Source organism: Cajanus cajan, chromosome 3 (assembly GCF_000230855.2).
Source record: "Cajanus cajan strain Asha chromosome 3, NIPB_CcT2T_4, whole genome shotgun sequence".
Lineage (NCBI taxonomy): Eukaryota > Viridiplantae > Streptophyta > Magnoliopsida > Fabales > Fabaceae > Cajanus > Cajanus cajan.
In genome coordinates, this window is record NC_138519.1 from 188006 (window position 1) to 209127 (window position 21122).

Sequence of the window (21122 nt, forward strand, 5' to 3'; positions counted from 1 at the left end):
GATGGCAGGTTATATATATATATATATATATATATATATATATATATTAGATTCTTAATATATAACATGACATTATTCAATGATAATAATAATTTTTAAAAAATAAAATCTATAAAAACTAGTCTTTATATATAAAATACAAATGACTATTTTGTGTAAAATATTTTTAGGAGTTTTTCTTCGATGAAAAGATTTTTAGAAATTCTTTCAATTTTATTTAATTTAATTTTTATTTATTATAATTATTTATGAATTAAATTTTAATATTTTAAAATAAATTATTAATATTGTGTTACAATCAACTCCAATATATAATTAAAACATAATTTGTTATCTTGTACAAGGGTCTTTTTAGAGGTCTTTCTTCAAGAAGAAGGTTTTTAGGAACTTTTTTAACTTTATATGTTATTTAATTTTTATTTATCATAATTATTTATGATTTAAATTTTAATATTTTAAATAAATTATTAATAAATAAAAATAATTTTGTATTACAATATAGATTATTTATCATAAATCTAAAATATTATTTATATATTTAAAAAAAACTTATTTATTCAAGTTAATAGAAAATATATATTATATATATTCAAACATAATATTTATTTATCTAAACAGAGTATTTTAAATTTTAATTATATAATAAATATTTAACTTATATATAATAATTATTTAACTCATATATTATGTATGTTAAAATACTAGTAAAAGTAATAAATATTTTTAAGAAAATGGAAACGAAAGTTTATTATATTTAAATATAATTGCATCCTCTGGATTTTTTAACCTGCCATCAAATTAATTTCAAAGTTGGTCATATATATGATGTCTATTCGTAATATCATAATCGAACTTCTCAACAAATATCTGCAACAAAAATTAGTTAGTGAGATATTAAAAGTAGAAAATGATTATAAAATTAAAGTAACTCACGTTAATTTTTATAAAATTTAACTAATTGTATGGAAAGATTACACGTATATAATTAAATTCAAGTTATTAAATTGTCTAAGTACTGTAAAAAATTAAAAATAAATAAAAAATTGTGTAAGTTTCCAAATTTAACATAGGACGTGTTAATGTAGAAAATTTAGGGTTTTGTTTATGAGAGTGGCTGAGCCAGGTCTATTTTTTCATATTTTATTGTATAATTGACTTCAAACGCATATACGAGGGAGGTCCCTGGTCCTTCGACAACAACTTGCTTCTGCTCAACCGTCTACATGAGCGAGAAATTCCAAAAGCTATACCGCTGAACCATGCAGCATTCTGGATCCAGATCCATAACCTACATGCTGGTTTTATGTCTGTTATTGTGGGAGAGCGACTAGGTAACGTTCCTGGAAATTTTGTTGAGTACAACGAAAAAAATAATTCTACCTCCTGGAGAGCGAGCCTACATGTGTATTCGTGTTCAATTAAACGTTAGAATACCATTAAATAAAGAGAAGAAGTTCAGAAAAGTAGGAGAATGGGTAATAGCCACATTTACATATGAAAGAATGGAGCCTTTCTGTTACTTGCGTGGGATCATGGGACACAATGACCAATTCTGTGATAGACAGATTTGCATGCATGAGGGTTTACAACGCCCATTTTCATGGACATCTTTGGAAGTATAAAGAACATTTTGATATATAAAGTTACCAAATAATGTAGGATTTCTTTTAAAATAGACACCTATATCTTACACATATGCAACACAAACGACTTTGGAGGCACAAGATGGCTAAGAGAAGATACCGGTGAAACTGTTTGGAATGACGATCTGCATCCTAGAATTAGGGACGTTGGCAAGCAGGGTGCAGACGGTGAGAGTGAGTTGCACCCGAACAAAATCTTTGAGGGAACTAATGAAAAGATCATTATATTGAGCGACAAAAAGAGATGCATGAACTCATCTCATGCACCAACGACAGACCGGGAGGAGGTCAATGCAGCTACCACCTCCATAGTCATGGAAACCCAAGAACTAAATTTTTTTAAAGGCTGGCCCTGGCACCCAGGGCTGCCAGGGATTATGAGTGTTGTCAATTGAAACTGTCGTCGGGTAGGTCAACCATGTGCAATCCCTATCATTCGTGACCTTGTCAGGACTTACAAAAGCCTAATATTTTGTTTCTTAGTGAAACCTTTGCTTATAAGAATCGTATCGAAGTGATCAGGGTGGCTCTTGGTTTCCAATCAGTCTTTGTGGTGGATCGGGATGGTAGAAGTGGAGGACTCACTTTATTTTGGAATGATAGGTACAAGGTTGATATTACATTGTATGGCTCGAATTTTATTAATGCTGAGATAGTCAAGACTCGAGAAACACCTGGAGGCTCACTGGCTACTACGGTTTCCCTGAAAGGTCGAAAAGAAAGGAAGCCTGGGACCAACTTAAATACCTTGCATCTATTTCTAATATACCTTGGTGTATTATAGGCGATTTCAATGATCTCTTGGCCGCCGAGGAAAAACCAGCTGGTGGATTATCTCACCCCCAGTGGCTCATCATTTCTGGTTTCAGACAAACTATATTAGACTGGACTGGAGGATATCAATCTAGAAGGTTATAAGTTTACTTGGGTTTGACAAAGAACGCAGGAAGGTATTATTGAGGAAAGATTGGATAGGGCTATGATTAATACTAGCTGGAGAGACCGGTTGCCAAATCGTACCCTTAATATGGTGTTGCGGCCATGTCCGACCATAGTCTTAAAATTAAAATTGTGGATCGAGCCTAATTCAACCCACAATGGTAAGTGATCATTTTTAATGATCTAGGATTAACGGAACTTGAGTTTTTTTTTCTCAATACACCCATGTCCATGGTGTATATATCAATAGTAGGTGACTCATTTAAAGTGGATCTAGATAACTCTGATATCATCTTAGAATTGTAGATTAAACCTAACTCAACTCTACAAAACCTTTTCACTTATATATTATTCAATTACTTAATCTTTAGTCATATAAGACTTAGTTTTTCTTAATATATAACTCGTTGTGGCTCAAACTAGCGGAGCCGCTAACCGTTAAGAAATCCTATATCTTTAGGTTAATTTGAACACGCTTGGCTTCTTCAGCCAGATATTAAAAAGATTGTTTCTAATAGTTAGATGTCGAGGGACCATATTCTTGTGTGTTAGATAAGATCCAACGTTGCGGGGTTAGGCTTAGAGAGTCGGGTAGGAATAAAATGAATAAAAGGAACCGTGAAGTTGATAGTATTAGGAATGATACGCTGGATTGCAGATCTCATACTGCAAATAACTTGATTAGATATATGAGATTACAACACACCCTTAGCTTCAAGCTTACTTAGATTGAAGTTTATTGGAAACAGAGAGCCAAACAATTTTGGTGCATTAATTAATACAATATAAAGAGTTTTTAACAACGTACATTAGAAGAAAATATTATATGATTATGTATAAATGTTACTAATTTGTATTTATAACATATTATCAAATATTATATATAGTCTATAGTGTTAAAGATTTTTAATAATATTTTTATACAATTAGATAATATTTTTTAAATATTTTTAAAATGATATTTTTATAACATTTTAATGATATTACTTATTTTTTATTAACTTTATAAATAATAATTAGTTTTAATATAAATATTGTTATTAATTATTAAATTTTATGTCTCCTAAATTCTTACAAGTTCTTTAAGTGAAGGTTAAAAATATTCTTAATTAGTCACCATTAATTAAATATTATATATCAAAATTCATTTATCTCGTCATAAGAAGTGCTTTATATTATCAAGGATCTTGAGAGACCAAATCCAAGACATGTTGTTGTTGGTCCTACTTTGAACATTGTTGTTTCTATAGAGCCATTTATATGCAGTGTTGGCAGTGTAATCCCCGGTGGGAGAGGCATTCCAGAATATTAATTTTGTCTCTAGTGTTTTCATGAATGAAGGTACTACAAAGGATGTCCTTGATTTCCTTATTTAAAGGGGTAGCTAAAGCATTCCAATTCCATATTCCCTCATTATAAATGTCATGCAACTTCAATTAGGAGTCTTGGATATGGACATAGTCCACAAGGTTGCAAAGTGGTCCCTGTCACTACTAGAAAAGTATTGTTCTACATCATTATATCTATATCGGTTCCTCTATAAATGATGTAAATAAGAAATGTGGTGATAATTTTGTAAATAAATAGAAGATGTAAACATATTTACATCGATTTTGTGGAGAAACAATGTAGATATGAAAAATTATACATCTGTTCTGTTGTTGACCGATGTAGAAATGGAATCACAAAATTATTCTACATCGGGTTTTGCATTTGACCGATGTAGAAGTAAAGCCAAATTTTTGCGGCATCTGAGCCCTCTCGACACAACACTCTTGTGGGCACTCTCGCGGGCTCTAGTGCTGATCTTCAACTCACAAAATTGAACCCTCTGGACACAACGTGTCTCGCGACATTCAACACACACGCAACTGACCCTTCTCAACACAACACTCTTGCGGGCTCTTCTGGTGTTCCAAATCCACAAACGGTCTTAGAGGAGCTCTCTCGAGTGGTGCTCCAAATCCACAAACGCTCCCAGAGGAGCTGTCTCAAAATGTGGTAGTGCTCTTGCGCGAGTTCTTCGCCAAAGGGTAAACTAGAAGATTTGTAAATTTACTTGAAAACTATTTTGGGATTTTTTTATAATTTTGCAAGGTGCTCACATTTGCCCAAATTTCTTCCGGCAAATTTTTTCCACCTCGTCCAGGTTCAAATCGAAGACCCCCTTGGAAGATCAATGGTACAAATAAATCGAGTTCACATCATCAAGAGGAACAGGCAAGTCGTTGTTGACTACAACAGTTTGATTCAAAACCAATCCATGATGGCACAAAATCTTCACATTTTAAAGGAGGATTAATTTAGATTTCAATGAGTTGTTGTTGTTGTTATATTTACTAAATATTTCTCCTACTCTTGTTTCAGTTTTGAAAACAACAGGTTTAGTGGTCTCGAGCTAAAAGGACTTGTTCCATATGATTTTGGGTGCTAAAGAAAGCTAGAAATAACATATATATCATCTAAGAAGACTGCAATGAATAGGCTTAGTTAATTTACGTAGGGAAAGGGTGGTGTTATTTGCATATCAATATTTCCTGACCATCTTCATTGGGATAGTAAGTTGGAATCTATTTGTTGTGTTTAAATATTTAATTGAGTCTCAGGTCTAATGGTTTTATATTTTAGGTTGAGGTGGCTTTTCTTGTCAAGAACAATCTTGCTTTCAAGCATCTAGTTCTCACAATGGAAGAAGCGTTGGTTAACTTTCTCCAAGATGATGACACAAGGTAACATTTATGAAAGAGTGTGAATGGTGTTTGACGTGAGTATTAGTCCAAGTTTTAGTTAGTAGAACTACTAGTGTTGTACTTGTACTTGCCTTGAACATGGTCAAAGACAAATATGAACATTTAATGGATAGTTGTACTTTTTCTCTTAGGACATGGAAGGGCTAACTTTAAACAAATTATGTTTTTCTCTAGACTTCTCTACGAAACTAGCTGAAGTTGGAAATTCCTGTTTACTTACCATGTATTTGTGGCTCCTAAAAGAAAAGAAAGCAGTTTAGTAATATAAATTCTAAAATACATTGTTGCATTCTAAGAAAGCAATTTACTTCCCATGTACTTGTGTTAAATAGTTGTTTTACTTTGGTTGGAAGTTTTGTTTCCCCTGGTTGTCAGGTGCCATATTTTTCTTATTTTATTATAAAAAGAAAGTGATGTAAGAATGTTATGAGAAAAAAAAATGTATGTAAATAACATTGTATTGATGTATGCTTGACCCAAATATGAATCTAAAAATGTCAACACTTGCATGTCTATGTATCATTTATCTAATGGCATGATTGTACCACCAATTTTTGATTGCTAGTAGCATGGTACAGTTTTGTAGTAAGATATAAGTGAAATAAAAACTAAAATATGTGTCACTACTCAAAATTGGACCCCTGATAGGAGTGCAACACATTTGAATCTGACAAGATTTATTACAAAATCAAATAAAAGCATTAATTAGGAAATATTTGATACAAAATTTAAGGATAAACTTGCATCAATATTATTGGGCCTTACTAAATTTACTGTGTGGTGACAAAGATCTAATGTGCCATATGTCTTTTACATTGTTAGTGATTATTGGAATCAATAATTTTTCTTTTTTTATTAATTATTTCACATTGAGACTCAAAATCATTTTAGGGTGACTTAGGATATCTCTATCTCAATCTGTACTCAAGAAACGAAAAGTGTTCTAATTGTGCCCACTTTGCAATAAAAGGAGGTTGCAGGAAAGATACTTGCATGCATTATGTGATGTATAATATTGTTTTATTTATGCCTTGTTTAACCTTGGTTCTTTTCCTATTTAAAAAGAATATGCAGTAAATGAAGGGGAAATAGAGTAAACTAATTGATATTTATATAGTGTTGATTAAGTTAGATGGGGAATAGTTTCATCTTTCATGGTTGGGTTTCAGACAGTGGATGGTTAAACAAAGTAAATGAAGTTGGGTTGTCCTAGTCAACTAGACTATTCTTATTTTTGTATTCAAATTTATATACCACCTATAAAGAATGACATAAAATTAAGAGAGAAAGGATAGTACTATATTCAAGATTCAATGAGCAGCTATAGATAAGAATTTGATCTTACTATTTTATATCACTTAATTAAACCTTAGTCCTTTTCTTCTAATTGTATAATTTATTTTCTTTTTCCAAAATAAAATAAACTAAGTAGTTAAAACTTGTTTATCATGTTTTGGTTATTAATTTTTCATCAAACTATTCACTTAAATTGCTTAGTCAATTATTTGTTGTTGTTTCACTAAGAAGTTTTTAATTCTCTTTACAACATCTAACTTTGTACATGGGGGTGAGGGGTTGGTTTCTATGTGCCTTAGTTTCATAAATGTTGTTGAGGAAAGTACGAATTGGTTGGTGCAATGTGTGTTATTGTTTTTGACCTTTCCCTTCAATGTTTGGAGGCATCACAATTTTTTATTTAAGGGTTACATTTTTGTGTCTCTGTATGTGTGTGATGTTAATACTAAATATATAATAATTTCTCTTATTTTGCTTGAAGGATGTGATTTGGTTAATACTCTCATAGAGATATGGCTTTGGCAGCTATGAATGGACTTAATGGAACCTATACAATGAGAGTAAGAATAAAAGTCTGCATTCTTTTTCCTTTTAATAATTCTCCTTAAGAAAACATTTCGGTTAATCTTGTTGATCCTAATTTTTTACTCTAACAAGTCATTTTTTCTTTCTTGTCACTTATATACTTTTGTTAACCATTACTAAGTTTGAACAAGTTTTTTGAATTATTAAACAAGTTAAATTGTATATCCACTCTACTCAAGCAAGACAATTGAGTAGAATAGTACACCATACAATTTCTGTATGAGATTTATTTATATATATATATATTTATATATTTATATATGTGTGTGTGTGTTTATTACAGATAATCAGAAAGAATCTAAAAAATAAACTAACCAATTTTTTTTTTAAAATGCAATCTACATCGATTGTTGATAAAATCAATGTAGATTTATTCATAAATCTACATCGTTTTTACTGACAACCAATGTAGATTTATGCACATATCTACATCAGTTTTGCAAACAATCGATGTAGATATGTGCATAAATCTACATCAGTTTCAAAATCGATGTAGAAGTGTATATATTTCTAATTTGCCCTATTATACATCGATTTTAGAACTGATGTAGATTATGCATCCTGTAGTAGTGTGTGTAGCCCACCTATGAAACTAAATGGATAAGTTTCCTTCTCCAACTCGAAATATAGAGCCTGGTTCTAGAATCTTAGTGGCTTTGGTAATGGATTGCAAAGTATAAGAACTCCCTTGGTAGTCTCTCATTCGAAGTACAAATTCACCCTTAAGGTATTTGGATTCTAATGATTTAGTCCAAAGATTTTGTTTCTCTCCAATAAGGTCCCATACATGTTTCCCTAGAAGAGCCGTATTCACATCTTTGGTTGGCCGAATACCAAGGCCTCCATCTTTCTTAGATTTTGTCACCACTTCCCAATTGGCCCAGTGTTTGTGATGACCACCCCATATAAAGGTTCTTATGCATTTGTCGATATCATCACAAACACTTTGTGGGAGCCAGAGGTTGTGCATGATATAATTTGGTATGGTGTTCATAATTGAGGATGCAAGAACAACTCTACCTGCTTTGCTAATAAGGCTCATTTTCCATCCCGCCAATCGAGAATGCAATTTATCAAAAATGAATTTGAAATCAGCTTTTTTGATTTTTCCTATTAAAATTGGGAAACCAAGATATTTATCAATATCTATAGTAGGGGAAAATATATAGATGTTTCTAAACTTGTTAATCTTGGTACAATGGATATTTCTTGATGTGTAGAATTTTGTCTTTTGGAGGTTGACTTGTAATCCTAAGGCATGGCCAAAATCATTCAAAATTTGTGTTACTAGTCTAACCTGTGTGGATTTTGCTTTGGTGAAGAGTAAGCAATCATCAGCGGAGAACAAATGTGAAATAGATGGACCCTTTCTTGAAATTTGGATAGGTTTCCAACTATTATCTTGAACTCTCTCATGGATTAGAATTGCAAGTTTCTCCATGCATAAACACTACAAGAAAACTCTGTTTTAGAGACAAAATTTTTAGTCTCTAAATTAACAAAATCAGTTACTAAATCAATAAGTGACTAAATTATATACCAATTATAGAAAGTAGCTAAACCACTGGTTGCTAATTTTAGCTACCAATCTAAAGTCTGATTTAAAAACTAATTTAATGACCAATTTTTTTATGACCGATTTTGCGACTAATTTTATAATGACCAACTTAGTAACTTATTCTACAATGACCAATTTATTGACCAATTTTTAATGACCATCTCATTGACCAATTTTATAGCGACTGTTTTAATTACCAATATTATAGTAACCAATTTAGATACCAATTTTGATAACAACTAATTTAGTAACCTATTTTATAATGACTAACTTAGCAACTTATTTTGTAATAATCAACTTAGTGACTGATATAATAACTGATTCTAAAGTAACTATTTTAGTGACCAAATTTTAAAATAACAGAATTAGTGACCCATTTTTCAATGACTCAAAGTGACTGATATAATTAAAAAAAAAGTAGTCACTAAAATTTTTCCTTATTTATCTTTCTTATTTATGTCATTTTCTTTCATATTTATTATCTTCTTTATTCAAATTCACCATATATGTAACTTCAATTATTTTTCTACTAAAACATAATAATTATTTAAGTATAATATTAATTATTTATTTACTTCACATATTTATTCTATGTTAAACTATTATGCAAAAAGTCAACATACACTATATAATAACATGAAAATTAAGTAATTAAATTTTTTAATTTTTTAAAACTACACATAATATCACATAGGTCAAACATTTTAATATATCATAACCCAGTGACATATGTCTAGGGAAAGTTGCAAAATCAAATAAAATTAGATTTTAAGTCGTTGTGGGCACAATTTAACACTGAGGCCGAAATCATGTTTAAAATTATAAAATTAATTAATCACTGCAGGATACTTTCTTGTCAAATTTAAAAGCTCTGCACCCTCACTTGTGCATTACAGCAGCCTATGGCAATATATATTACCTACCAAGTTTCTAGATATTCCGTCATTCGGTTAGTCACTGCCACCTCCAATGCAAACTAACATACTTCACATTGCCAACATCTATTATGCAATACTAATTCTCTCGTTCCATAAACTTATCCAAAAATTCTTTTAGGAAAAAAAATGAAATAAACTTCTCCGTAAGTTTAAATTAACTTATGTATAAATTAAAAACAAGTGTATGAAGAAGTTACACGAGAGAACTTATACAAATTAGCTTAGAACTTGGTTGGGTAAATTTTTTCAAAAGTACTTCTAGAAGAGATAAAAGAAATAAGTTTCTCCATGAACTAAAATTGGCTTGTGCATAATCTAATCCCTCTTTCAAATATTCACCCTAGCCTGTTGCCATTGTACCGTGGTGCTGCTCCTGTTCAAAGAGCATTGCAGGTTTGTTGTTTTCCTATTTTTTCATGTCAATCTCTAAATTCTGATTCTTTTTTTTATTTATTAACTTTATTTTGGTTTCTTATGTATTGGTTTGTATATCAGCAACAATCTACAACAATATCACCTACACCTACAATCTAGAGCAATGAAACTTTAAAGCAAAATCCAACCAATTTATTAGCAGATGCATATTAAACTTTAAAGCAAAATCCAACCAATCATATCCATTTATTAGCAGATGCATATTAAACTTTAAAGCAAAATGCAACCAATCATATCCATGTATGACTTCCATAAAGTAAAATGTCCTTTATGTTGTGCGTAGAACTCTTCTTGTACATCACATTCTTTTGTTTCTTCTAAAATAGTCATCTACACAAAGAAGTACAAAATAAATAAATATATAATTGATAAAAAAAACATGTTATACAAAATTGAAATGTTATACAAAACATATGTAGTACGTACTATCTTCATTCACCAACTTTAATAATTGTATATTAGTTTAAATGAATGATTATAATTTGACAAGAAAAATGTGGAATTCTTCCTAATAAAATCACAATTATTCAGGTAGATACTTTTCAACCAAGTTAATAACATCATACCATTTCCAACTATGATATTTTAATTAATAAGTTACCTCTATTAGGATTAAATGGTTGACTGGGTGGTTGTGTCTCATCCTCATCTTCACTATCCTCTATACTAGGTGGCATGGAATGACGATTAATACTATCCATCCATTGTCGTATCATTGCATTGTTTTGCTCAAAGAGTTTCTCAATATTTAAAACTTTAACTCGAAGCTCATCTCTTTCATTTTTTAACTTCTTCCAAATCTTTTTTTAGTTCATCAAGTTCTTGTCTTTGTACCCACTCATTTGAGGAAGAAGAAGAGCCACGATAATAAGGTCTTCCTGCCACTACAGAAGATTCCATTCCAAGGCCATATATTTTTCCTCCTTTGGTTCCAGCTACATCACACCACACATCTAACTCATTTGGTGGAGTAGTTCCTTCTTCATTTGCTTTTTGGGTTAATTCTTCAAATATGCGTGAAAATTTTTCCTATCAACACCAATTTAAGAATAGTTATGACTTCAAAAATAAAAACAAACTAAAAGTAGAATATTAAAGTTTATTACATTAACTTGTTCTGATTTCCTGTCCACCCATGACTTGTCCTTCCGTTGGTGTGTGCGACGAAACAATTCAGATATAGTAGGAGGAATTCCATTCAACTTTGTCTAAAATAAAGAGAATGAACATAAGCTAGTGTCACAACCTTTCTATTGACTCCACTACAAATGCTTCCATCCTAATTCCCAAATAAAGATAGCCATAAAATGTGACAACCAAACAGGGCAAATATCACACATGAGTACAAATAAAATATGATGCATTACAAGGTACACACGAGTACATACCTAATACCTTATATCTTTTCCAAATTTCACAATCAATCAAGCATTCCAATAAACTGATATCAAATTTACAAATCTACACAAATAATATGATAAAAAATATATAAATTCAGATTTAAGATCAATATTATTTTTAAAAAAGTTTGTGTAAGATAAACTTGTCATATTATATCTATGCTGAGATGTGCTAATAGAGCCACCAGTGTGGAGAGACCCTCCAAAACCCCCACAGTCAGATGCCCGATTTGCTTTTGCAATTGCACTCCTAGTTTTGTATTTTGTAGATGCCCAATGCTCACATAATCTATCCCATGTACTATCTCCAATCCAATTTGGTTTATTCAGACTTTGTCGAGCCTTACTTAGATTATTTTTCATGACTACAGCTCCTCGCATTTCAAAATTCTTTCTTGCCCACCTATGATCCGGAGGACAAATAGAAAACTTTCTCTATATATAAAACCAAATAAGTTTGTTATTAGTAATCTAGATGACATCAAAAATAAATAAAATTATTTACATATGAAACTCACCAAAAACTCTCCAAACCATAAGTCTCTTGTGCTAATTGGAATTTGCTTCCATGATGGCCATGGATTAGTATAATGACTTTTGAGGATATCTCCAATTCCATTAGCTGCAGGGTGGGAAGGTAAGAATCTGCAAAAACATTGCATGTGCATGGTCATTGGATTTACAATATACTTAAATAAGCAAAAGAAGAAGAAAATATATACCCTTGCCCATCAAGGTTTAAGATTGGCTTGCCACTATTTTCTTGTGTCTCTAGTGCAACATCAGTTGATCTAGTTGATCTAGGATTAGGTCCTTCATCTGAATTGGGTTGTGAATTAGATGATTGTACTCCTTGTACCAAAGGTGAAGTTGGGAATTGAGATGTTCTAGGTGATGGATCAATAGGTGGAAAAGCATAAGGTAGAGAAGTAAAATCATTTCGACCAACTCTAGTTCTCATTGATTGCACATGAGACTCAAAGTAATATGAACAGAAATGAGAAGTCTCTAGGCATAAATATGCTTCACAAATTGATCCTTCAACATGTGATTTGTTTTTAACCATCCGTTTCAATCTATTCAAATACCTATACAAACATCAATTGTTAACTACTAACTAATGATAAATAAGAATAAAGTTTTGCGCATTCAATGAGTAAACAATTACCTCTCAAACGGATACATCCATCGATATTGAACTGGACCTCCCACCTTTGCTTCATAAGGTAAATGAATAGGAAGATGCTCCATGGAATTAAAGAATGCAGGTGGAAAGATTCGTTCCAACTTACATGTTGTAATAATAATGTTTTGTTCCATCAACAACAAATCATCCACTCGTAATATTGTTGAGCATAAATCCTTAAAAAATTTACTTAACTCAGTTATAGGATTCCATACTTGATGTGGTAATGCACGAAAAGCAATGGGTAATAGTCTCTCCATGAAAACATGAGAATCATGACTTTTCATTCCATAAAACTTCCTTTCTTCTATGTTTACACATCTATGCAAATTTGAGGCATAACCGTCGGCATTTTCAACTCACTAACCCATTTGCAGACAACCTTTTTTTGTTCATTGGATAAAACAAACTTTGCCTTAGGCTTTAACTCTTTTCCATTAGTCTGCACTTGTAGTTCTAATTCACGTCGTCGACAATGTTCTTTCAAATCTTTTCTTGCATTGACATCATCTTTAGTCTTATCTTTGATGTCCATCACTGTATTAAAGACATTATCAAACACATTTTTCTCTATATGCATCACATCAAGATTATGTCTTATTAAGTTGGTTTTCCAATAAGGCAACTCCCAAAAGATGCTTTGCTTTGTCCAATTATGAGACACACCATGTCCATCACATATACAAGGACTAACCTCAGTTATTTTTGGGAGACAGCAAACTTGTTCCCATACTTCATTCCCACTTAAAAATTGAGGTGGTTGAGATTTTTCTATCCGATTCTTGTAAAATGCATCCTTATTTCTCCTAAAAGAATGGTTCATAGGCAAAAATTGACGATGTGAATCAAACCAAGAAAATTTACTTCCGTTTTTCAATCTGGAAGCCTTTGATTAATTCATACAATACGGACATGCTAATCTACCATATGTACTCCAACCTGACAATATTGCATTTGCAGGAAAATCACTAATAGTCCACATTAGTGTAGCTTTCATTACAAAATTTTGTTTTCTCGAAATGTCATATGTCACCACTCCTTCATTCCATAACTGTTTTAGCTCATCTATCAACGGTTGCAAATACACATCTATCTTACCTTTGGGATTATGTGGTCCAGGAATGAGCAATGTCAAAAACATATAAGGAGTTGTCATGCATAGTTCTGGAGGAAGATTATAAGGTGTGACAATTACTGGCCAGCAAGAATAATGTTTAGCAGTATTAGTAAAAGGCGCAAAACCATCGGCACTTAAACCTAACCTCACATTTCTTGGTTCACTTGCAAATTCAGGATACATTTGATCAAAGTGCTTCCAGGCTTCACCATCTGATGGATGACACAACACCCCTGGTTCTCGTCTATTCTCATAATGCCACCTCATATGTGGAGCAGAACTCATTGAGGCATATAATCTCTTAAGCCTAGGAATGAGTGGTAAGTAATGCATTCTCTTCACAGGTACTTCTTTGTGTTTACCCATGCCAACCTTTTTTTTTTGGTAACGAGGTTTATGACAAAACTTGCATTCTTTTAATTGCATATCTTCAAAAGTGTAGAACAACATACAGCCATCGATACAACAATCAATCTTTTTCGCTGTCAAACCAAGTTTTGAAACTATTTTTTTTGTCCTATAATAATCTTTCGGGGTAAGATTATTTGGAGGATGTGTCTCCTTCATAAGAGCCACTGTTTGATCAAAAGATCGTTGGGACATGTTTCCCTCTGATTTAATTGCCAACAATCTAACAGCAACAGATAATTCAATATGATCATTACATCCTGGCCATAATGGCTTTTGAGCTGCATGTAGCAAGTCATAAAACTTTTGGGCATCTATATTTGGAGACTCATCCATTTCTTGATCATAATGGGTTTCATAGTCTGAACCAACAGCATCATAAAGATCAGGTATGAATCCTTTCTTATAAAGATGAACTTTAAGTTCTTCAGAAGTTAAGAACTTCAAGTTTTTGCATTTAAAACAAGGACATCTCATTTTTCCATTTGATAAGTTTGTTTGTAAGGATGCATAAGACACAAATTCATCTACCCCATTTAAAAATGCGTCAGTATATCCCCTTCGATCTGAATTTAGTCTATCATACATCCAACCACGACTTTGCCGAATATCCATCTTCTGTTGTGTATAAAAATATTATAATTAATATAAATCTAAAAAGGTAAGCAATGTTTTAATCTTTTTTTTTATTTCTTTCTTATTCCAAAGATACCTCTCTCTCTGTTATTATTATTATTATTATTATTATTATTATTATTATTATTATTATTATTATTATTATTATTATTATTATTATTATTAGATTAGTTTGTTTTTGTTTTCTTTCGAGAGTTGTTCTAAAGTGAATTCTTTTGTTCTCACGTATGCATGAGTCCAAATTCATACAGAGGAATAGGAGGAATAGGAGGAATATGACATAACATTGAAAGTATGGTTTTTGAAGGTACAAAGGATTTTATGACTACGTAAAATTGAAAGGAGTGGATGTTGGTCAACCGGTGGGGTTTGATGTTCTTGTTGATGGAACAGTTCTGAGGGGTGCATTCTTCTAATTGACCAATCTTAGTACATGATTACACTATCTTTGATACTTTATCAAAGATGATAGAATCGTGTCTTTTGTTTTTTAATAGAATTGAACCCAATCAACAATGTTTTTGCTTTTTATAAAGGGTCTGGACTATCGAGCTCTACAGCTTTTGTTGTTCTTCAACAATTGCTATTTTGGTTGCTTTTGGTGTGAACTTCCCAAAGGTATTCCATCTATGTGGGAATGCAGTTTTAGTTTGTTTTAAATAATCTGAATGGAAGCAACATGGTCTATAAGTTATAACCATTTACCATACTGAATGAATTGTGTGATTTATGTAACTAACCTTACCTAATGGGGTAAGACTTTTGTTGTTGAAGCAACATTGGTCAATTTGTATAAAGTGTGGCACTATGAAATCTTTTTGATTTAACCCCTGAGATAATGTTTTTCTTCATAATAATTATTTGGATACTGATATATGACAGTTCTAATGGATCTTCACATGTTCAGCTAACAAAAATGATACCTGAACTTTTAAAGTTCTTGTAAGCCAAAATCTTATATATCTTAAGCCACCACACAATTTCCCTCTTGAAAAAAAATTATAGAATGCCTGGTGGCCTTCTGTATTAGTTACAGAAGGTTTTTTTGGCATTAATAAATCCACTTAAGCCACCACACTAAAGGTTAGGAACAATAGAAATTGTATACAGAAAGTTAGGAACAATTAAGAACAACTAAAGGTTTCAATTATAAGAAAAATTAGACATCAATCCAAACAACTTTCAAAACTCAAAAGTTGAAAAAACAGCTCAATAACAATTTAAAATTAACAAAAGAATATCAATAATTTCAATAATACAAGTAAACAACTATAATAGACATTGTGATATATCATAAATAGTGAGAAAAATATCTCAAGCACCACAAATAATGAAAACAATACCTCGACGAAATTGAGGAGATAGTGGCTATGGCACAAGCATCAGAGCGAGACTATAGAAGAATCCACGATTATCATCACATAAGAAGAAAAAAAAGATAAAAAAAGAAAAAATTACCTCAAGGTGAATATGTATCTAGTAATATGGGTAGAAAAAGAAGAAGAAAGAATATAGGGTTTGAGCATTGAGTAAAATGAGTAGAAATAGAAGAAGAAACAATACCTGAGGGTTTGAGCAAATAAGTTGAGTTGTGTAGACTGAAAAATGAGTGAATGAAGTGTGAGTAAACTTATGGATTATAAATGTGAAACAGAAAAGCAAAATGAGAATTAGAAATGAATATTACAGAGAGAGAGAGAGAAATCAGAATGGAGAAGACTCATACCACACAAGCATCTTTTCTGTTACTCCACGTTACTTTTGAATAAGACACTCCATTCTCATGCTTTTTCTTGTGTCCTCATTGGCCACGTGAACACTCCACACGTGGACAAGAAGAAATCGTGAATGCTCCTATACCTGACGCATAATTTTGTGCTTCTAATGGAGGCTCTTCATCTCAGCACGCAAATATTTCATTTCTTTTCAAAAAATAAAAATATAATATAATTGTATAAGTATATATTTGTGCGATACATTTTAGAAAATAATTGTTTAACCATCTGTCTCTAAAACAATGTTTATGTCCATCCAAATTTGAGTTTTTATAAGTTTAAAATTCAAAATTTAAAGATTAGGCTTTGATAGTTATAAAATTAAATTGATATTTATTTTATTTTTAAATAAAGTAAAAAAATATAATATAATTGAATATTTATGATGTTTATTAATATTTTAAATTTTTATTAATTGATTGACTAAACTAAAATATTATATATATATATATATAATATTAATATTTTAATTTTATTAATTTTAATTATATACTTAAAAAAAACAGTTTGTAAAATGAGTTAACAATAACAAAAAAAATATCAATGTTTAGTGTATTTTAATTAGAGTCCAATTTATCTAAAATAAATTAACAATGAGTGAAACATTAGTTGCATATTATATTTCTAAAAATTAACAATGGACTTTGATAAGTTAGACAAAATATAAGTTTAAAGATTGGGCTTTGATAATTATCAAAAAGATTGATATTTATTTTAAAAAAATATTAAAAATAAAGTAAAATAGAATATAATAAATTTATATTAATTGATTGACTCAATTAAAATATTATATACATAATATTAATATTTTAATTTTTATTAATTTTAATTATATACTTAAATAATTTCTAAAATGAGTTAATAGTAATTAAAAAGTTAATTATTATTATTTGCACAAGGGTTGTAACACTAGAATCTTGCATTTTGATATTAAATCTCACAATATACTGCTAGATGAGTTGTTTGGCCCCAAAATATCAGATTTTGGGCTTGCTAAAATATGTCCAAGAGAAAAAAGTACTATATCAATGCTGGTTGCAAGGGGAACTGTAAGATATATTGCTCCTGAATTGTTCTGCAGAAATTTTGGTGGAGTGTCACATAAATCAGATGTCTATAGTTATGGAATGATGGTCTTGGAAATGCTTGGTGCAAGAGAGATTAATACTAATGGTAGAGTTGATTTTTCAAGTGAAAATTAGTTTCCACATTGGCTTTACAGCCATCTTGAATTAAACCAAGAGTTTCAATTGCGAGGTATTAAAAACCAAAGTGATAAAGAAATGGTGAGAAAAATGACAATAGTGAGTTTGTGGTGCATACAAACTGACCCTTCCAATCGACCTGCAAATTCCACCCAAACCTTTCCTTTCTCCATCCTTGGCATATTCTTCCCCTGAATCACAAACAATAGAGACATCATAGTTATTCACATACAACTTGAAGATGCAATCAATTTCAACAAAGTACAACTGCAGCTACTATCAGTTTTCTGGTGTGTATTGATTATAGTTCATTCATAACTTTTTATTACAATAGGAAAGGAAGGCATGTTCGTATTGCTGCATGCAAATCTCTATTGATTTTCAGGTTATTCAATTGAAATTCATAAATCTCTATGGACATTATGGAATTTATGAGATTATTTTTGTTAATACCTTTGTGCTTTATGCACTAGAAGAAAAATCTTTTCACTCTGTTTTGACAATTCACAAATGACAATTTAAACATAAAAATATATTGAGACTGCAAATTGACAATTCACAAATGTGGAGAGAGAACCACCTTGAGGTGGATATTCAGGTTTGAACATGGGTTCCTCAGGTATCACAGTGTACTGCAATAACTGTTCATAATCGTAAGAACAAAAAGATAGATAAAAGTTAGTCAATTTGCTATGCTACTGTTGTATCATTCGTAAATGATAATGAACAACCGAAACAAAACACTTCTAGGAAAAAAATAGTCATACACAAACTTGGTTAATTTTATTTTGCTTCTTCAAATAATTTATTATGATAGGGCCTATCAGCGGAGCTTCGAGTATCCTCACAAAGAATCTAAATACAAATCCAGTCAAATGTGGAGCTGCAAAAAAATAAATTAAACAAAAGAGGAAAAAAATTGAATCAAAATTGATTATAGAAGAAGCAAGGCAGTGAAGTTACCTTGCACAACCTCTCGTTCGTACTTGATGGAGGACAAGTCAACATCCTCCGCCGGCGTCATCGCACGCTTTTTCCCCATTGTTGAAGATCTCGAAACTCGGATGATCCATACCTTTTAGCTTCCTAATTGAATTCGAATTACAAAAAAACAAAAGAAATAAATTCTCAAATCACAGGATGAAGAAAACAGAAAAACCAGAGATAGAAACTACAACAAAGTTAGCGAAGTGCGATGTGAACGATGAACTAAACTATGGTGATAGTAAGCATTTGGTTTCATTTGTTGGGAAGGGAGAGCTAAGTATCAATGATTTTGAGTCCGGCGCTGTCATTGTCATAGCCATTTTGGCAATATATTTCATAAATGCTCTTATCGGAAAAACCACTATATCATTTTCAAACCTGTTTCCTATTGCTAAAACCAACAAACTCTCTGACTATATTGTTCCCTCCATTAAAATCTTCATCTACATTAGCACCCTTTCGTCAGAAAGACTAATGAGTAATACTAATAACAAATATTTTAAATTTAGATTTCGAAATTCCTATGAACTTTGCTAAACTTACTGGATTCAACTCCTATATCCCTTAATCTTCTTCGTCCCAGAAAGTGAGGCTTATGGAGGACACTTGCGTGGCGTTCTTCTTGACAGAGAGGCGGGTCCACGCCACCACCTTGCCGGAGGGGAGGTGTTTGAGTTCGACGGTCGCGGCCACCACACCGATGAGGCTGACAGAGTTGCAGAGCTCCTTTAATGAGTGAGTGTCTCAGAGAGACCCTTTTCTCTACACGTAAATGTCTCAGACCTCCCTCCGCTCATCAAAAAAACCTGTCTTCATAAACACTCTACACGTGGATAAGAAGAAATCGTGGAGGCTTTTCGTCTCCACACGTAAATGTTTCATTTTTTTTAATTTTCTTAAGATTCCTTTATTAATTATTATTAAGTAGCTCTTAAAGTCCATTTCTTGCGTGACAGATATTTGATACTTTAGGTGTTTCTAATTTAAATATTATATACATAATATTAATATTTTAATTTTTATTAATTTTAATTATATACTTAAATAATTTTTAGAATGAGTTAACAGTAATTAAAAAAATAATTTTTATTATTTTTTAATTAGAACTCGATTTATCTAAAATAAATTAATATTAATTAAAAAATCAGTTGCATATTATATTTCTATCATAGATCGATATATTGGTCTCTAATATAGTATAATTAGACACTAAAAAAGTATCTAAAATGAGTTAATAGAGACTAAAAAATCAATTATTATTTACTCGTGTATTTTAATTAGAGACCAAATATTTTTGTGTCAAATAATTTAATAGTGACTGAAATATTAGTTTCTTGTTATATTTTTATTAGAGACTAATATATTGGTTTCTAATATAGAACAATTAGATACTAAAAAAATGGTATCTAAATTTGAGTCAATAGTGATCAAAAAAATAGTCTCTAGTAATATTTAAATTAGAAACTAAAAAATTTAGTCTCTAATTTTAGTGCATCTTTAAGACTAAAATATTGGTTTCTAAAGTATTTTAATAGTGACCAAAATTTTTGTCTCTGATTATATTTTAATTAGAGATCAAAAAAGTTGTATCTAATTAAATAAATAATATTTTTAAACTATTAGCTACTAAAAGTTTAGTCTCTAATTACATTAAAAATATTAATGACAATAGAGATTGAATTAGAGACCAACTATAATCAATCTCTAAAATAGTATTTAAATAAGTTGCTAAAATAACTATATAAATTTGGTCTCTAAATTAATCTCTATTTAATTAATTTCTTGTAGTGAAAACAAATAAATATGGTGATAAAGGGTCACCATGACGTAATCCTCTAGTTGGGGAAAAAGAATACAATACTTCATTGTTCCATTTCAAGGAGAGAGTTGTGGCTCTTGTGCTATTCATGATCAAATGAGTAATGGGATTAGGGAAACCAAAATCTGAAAGGGTTAATTGGAGGAAGTCCCAATTAATTTTATCATATGCCTTTTCGAAGTCAATTTTGAAAATGATGTGACCTACCTTGCCCTTCTTCTTATGCATATGATGTATTATTTCTTGAGCAATTTAAAGCATTGTCACTGGTTCCTCTACCTGGTATGAAGCTGCTTTGGAGAGGTCTGATGAATTCATCAAGATATGGTCTAATTCTATGCACCAAGACTTTAGATATTGTTTTGAATAGAACATTGCAGAGGCTTATTGGACGAAAATCCTTGAAGTGTTGAGGGTGATCCACTTTTGGGATAGGGATAATAAG

At 31.1% G+C, this 21122-nt stretch overlaps 2 protein-coding genes and 1 long non-coding RNA gene across 25 annotated transcripts; 1 reads left to right on the forward strand and 2 right to left on the reverse strand.

Annotated features, from left to right (window-relative positions):
* Positions 1-1016: 1016 nt before the first annotated feature.
* Positions 1017-19675, reverse strand: LOC109817593 (fatty acid amide hydrolase-like). Of its 22 annotated transcripts, none has more exons than XM_083070040.1 (11): positions 19402-19674; positions 18835-18957; positions 18639-18754; positions 18452-18512; positions 17998-18062; positions 17608-17741; positions 16618-16813; positions 16455-16489; positions 16235-16284; positions 11251-11352; positions 11123-11173 (listed from the first exon to the last, which is right to left on the reverse strand). In XM_083070040.1, exons 2-7 carry the CDS (start codon positions 18911-18913, stop codon positions 16792-16794), a joined length of 477 nt encoding a protein of 158 aa, XP_082926166.1. In that variant the 5' UTR covers positions 18914-18957; positions 19402-19674; the 3' UTR covers positions 11123-11173; positions 11251-11352; positions 16235-16284; positions 16455-16489; positions 16618-16791. The 22 variants fall into 22 exon arrangements, with proteins under 22 accessions (XP_082926160.1, XP_082926159.1, XP_020238481.2 ...); XM_083070041.1 differs by lacking the exons at positions 11123-11173; positions 11251-11352 and adding exons at positions 12063-12189; positions 12267-12363; XM_083070038.1 differs by lacking the exons at positions 11123-11173; positions 11251-11352 and adding exons at positions 14591-14873; positions 19237-19301 and having other exon boundaries at positions 19402-19675.
* LOC114917133 (uncharacterized) lies at positions 4204-7448 on the forward strand. Of its 2 annotated transcripts, none has more exons than XR_014432012.1 (3): positions 4204-4615; positions 4732-5311; positions 7110-7448. It is a non-coding gene; the product is annotated as an uncharacterized LOC114917133 (long non-coding RNA). The 2 variants fall into 2 exon arrangements; XR_014432013.1 differs by lacking the exon at positions 7110-7448 and having other exon boundaries at positions 4732-4802; positions 4950-5936.
* Positions 7806-8654, reverse strand: LOC145955939 (uncharacterized). Its single transcript, XM_083071487.1, has one exon. The coding sequence runs from the start codon at positions 8652-8654 to the stop codon at positions 7806-7808; it is 849 nt and encodes a 282-aa protein (XP_082927613.1).
* Positions 19676-21122: the final 1447 nt, after the last annotated feature.

What these genes read in the sequence shown, in the direction of transcription:
- LOC145955939 (XM_083071487.1), bottom strand. Translation starts at nt 8,654, where the DNA reads ATGGAGAAACTTGCAATTCTAATCCATGAGAGAGTTCAAGATAATAGT.
- LOC109817593 (XM_083070023.1), bottom strand. Translation starts at nt 14,870, where the DNA reads ATGGATATTCGGCAAAGTCGTGGTTGGATGTATGATAGACTAAATTCA.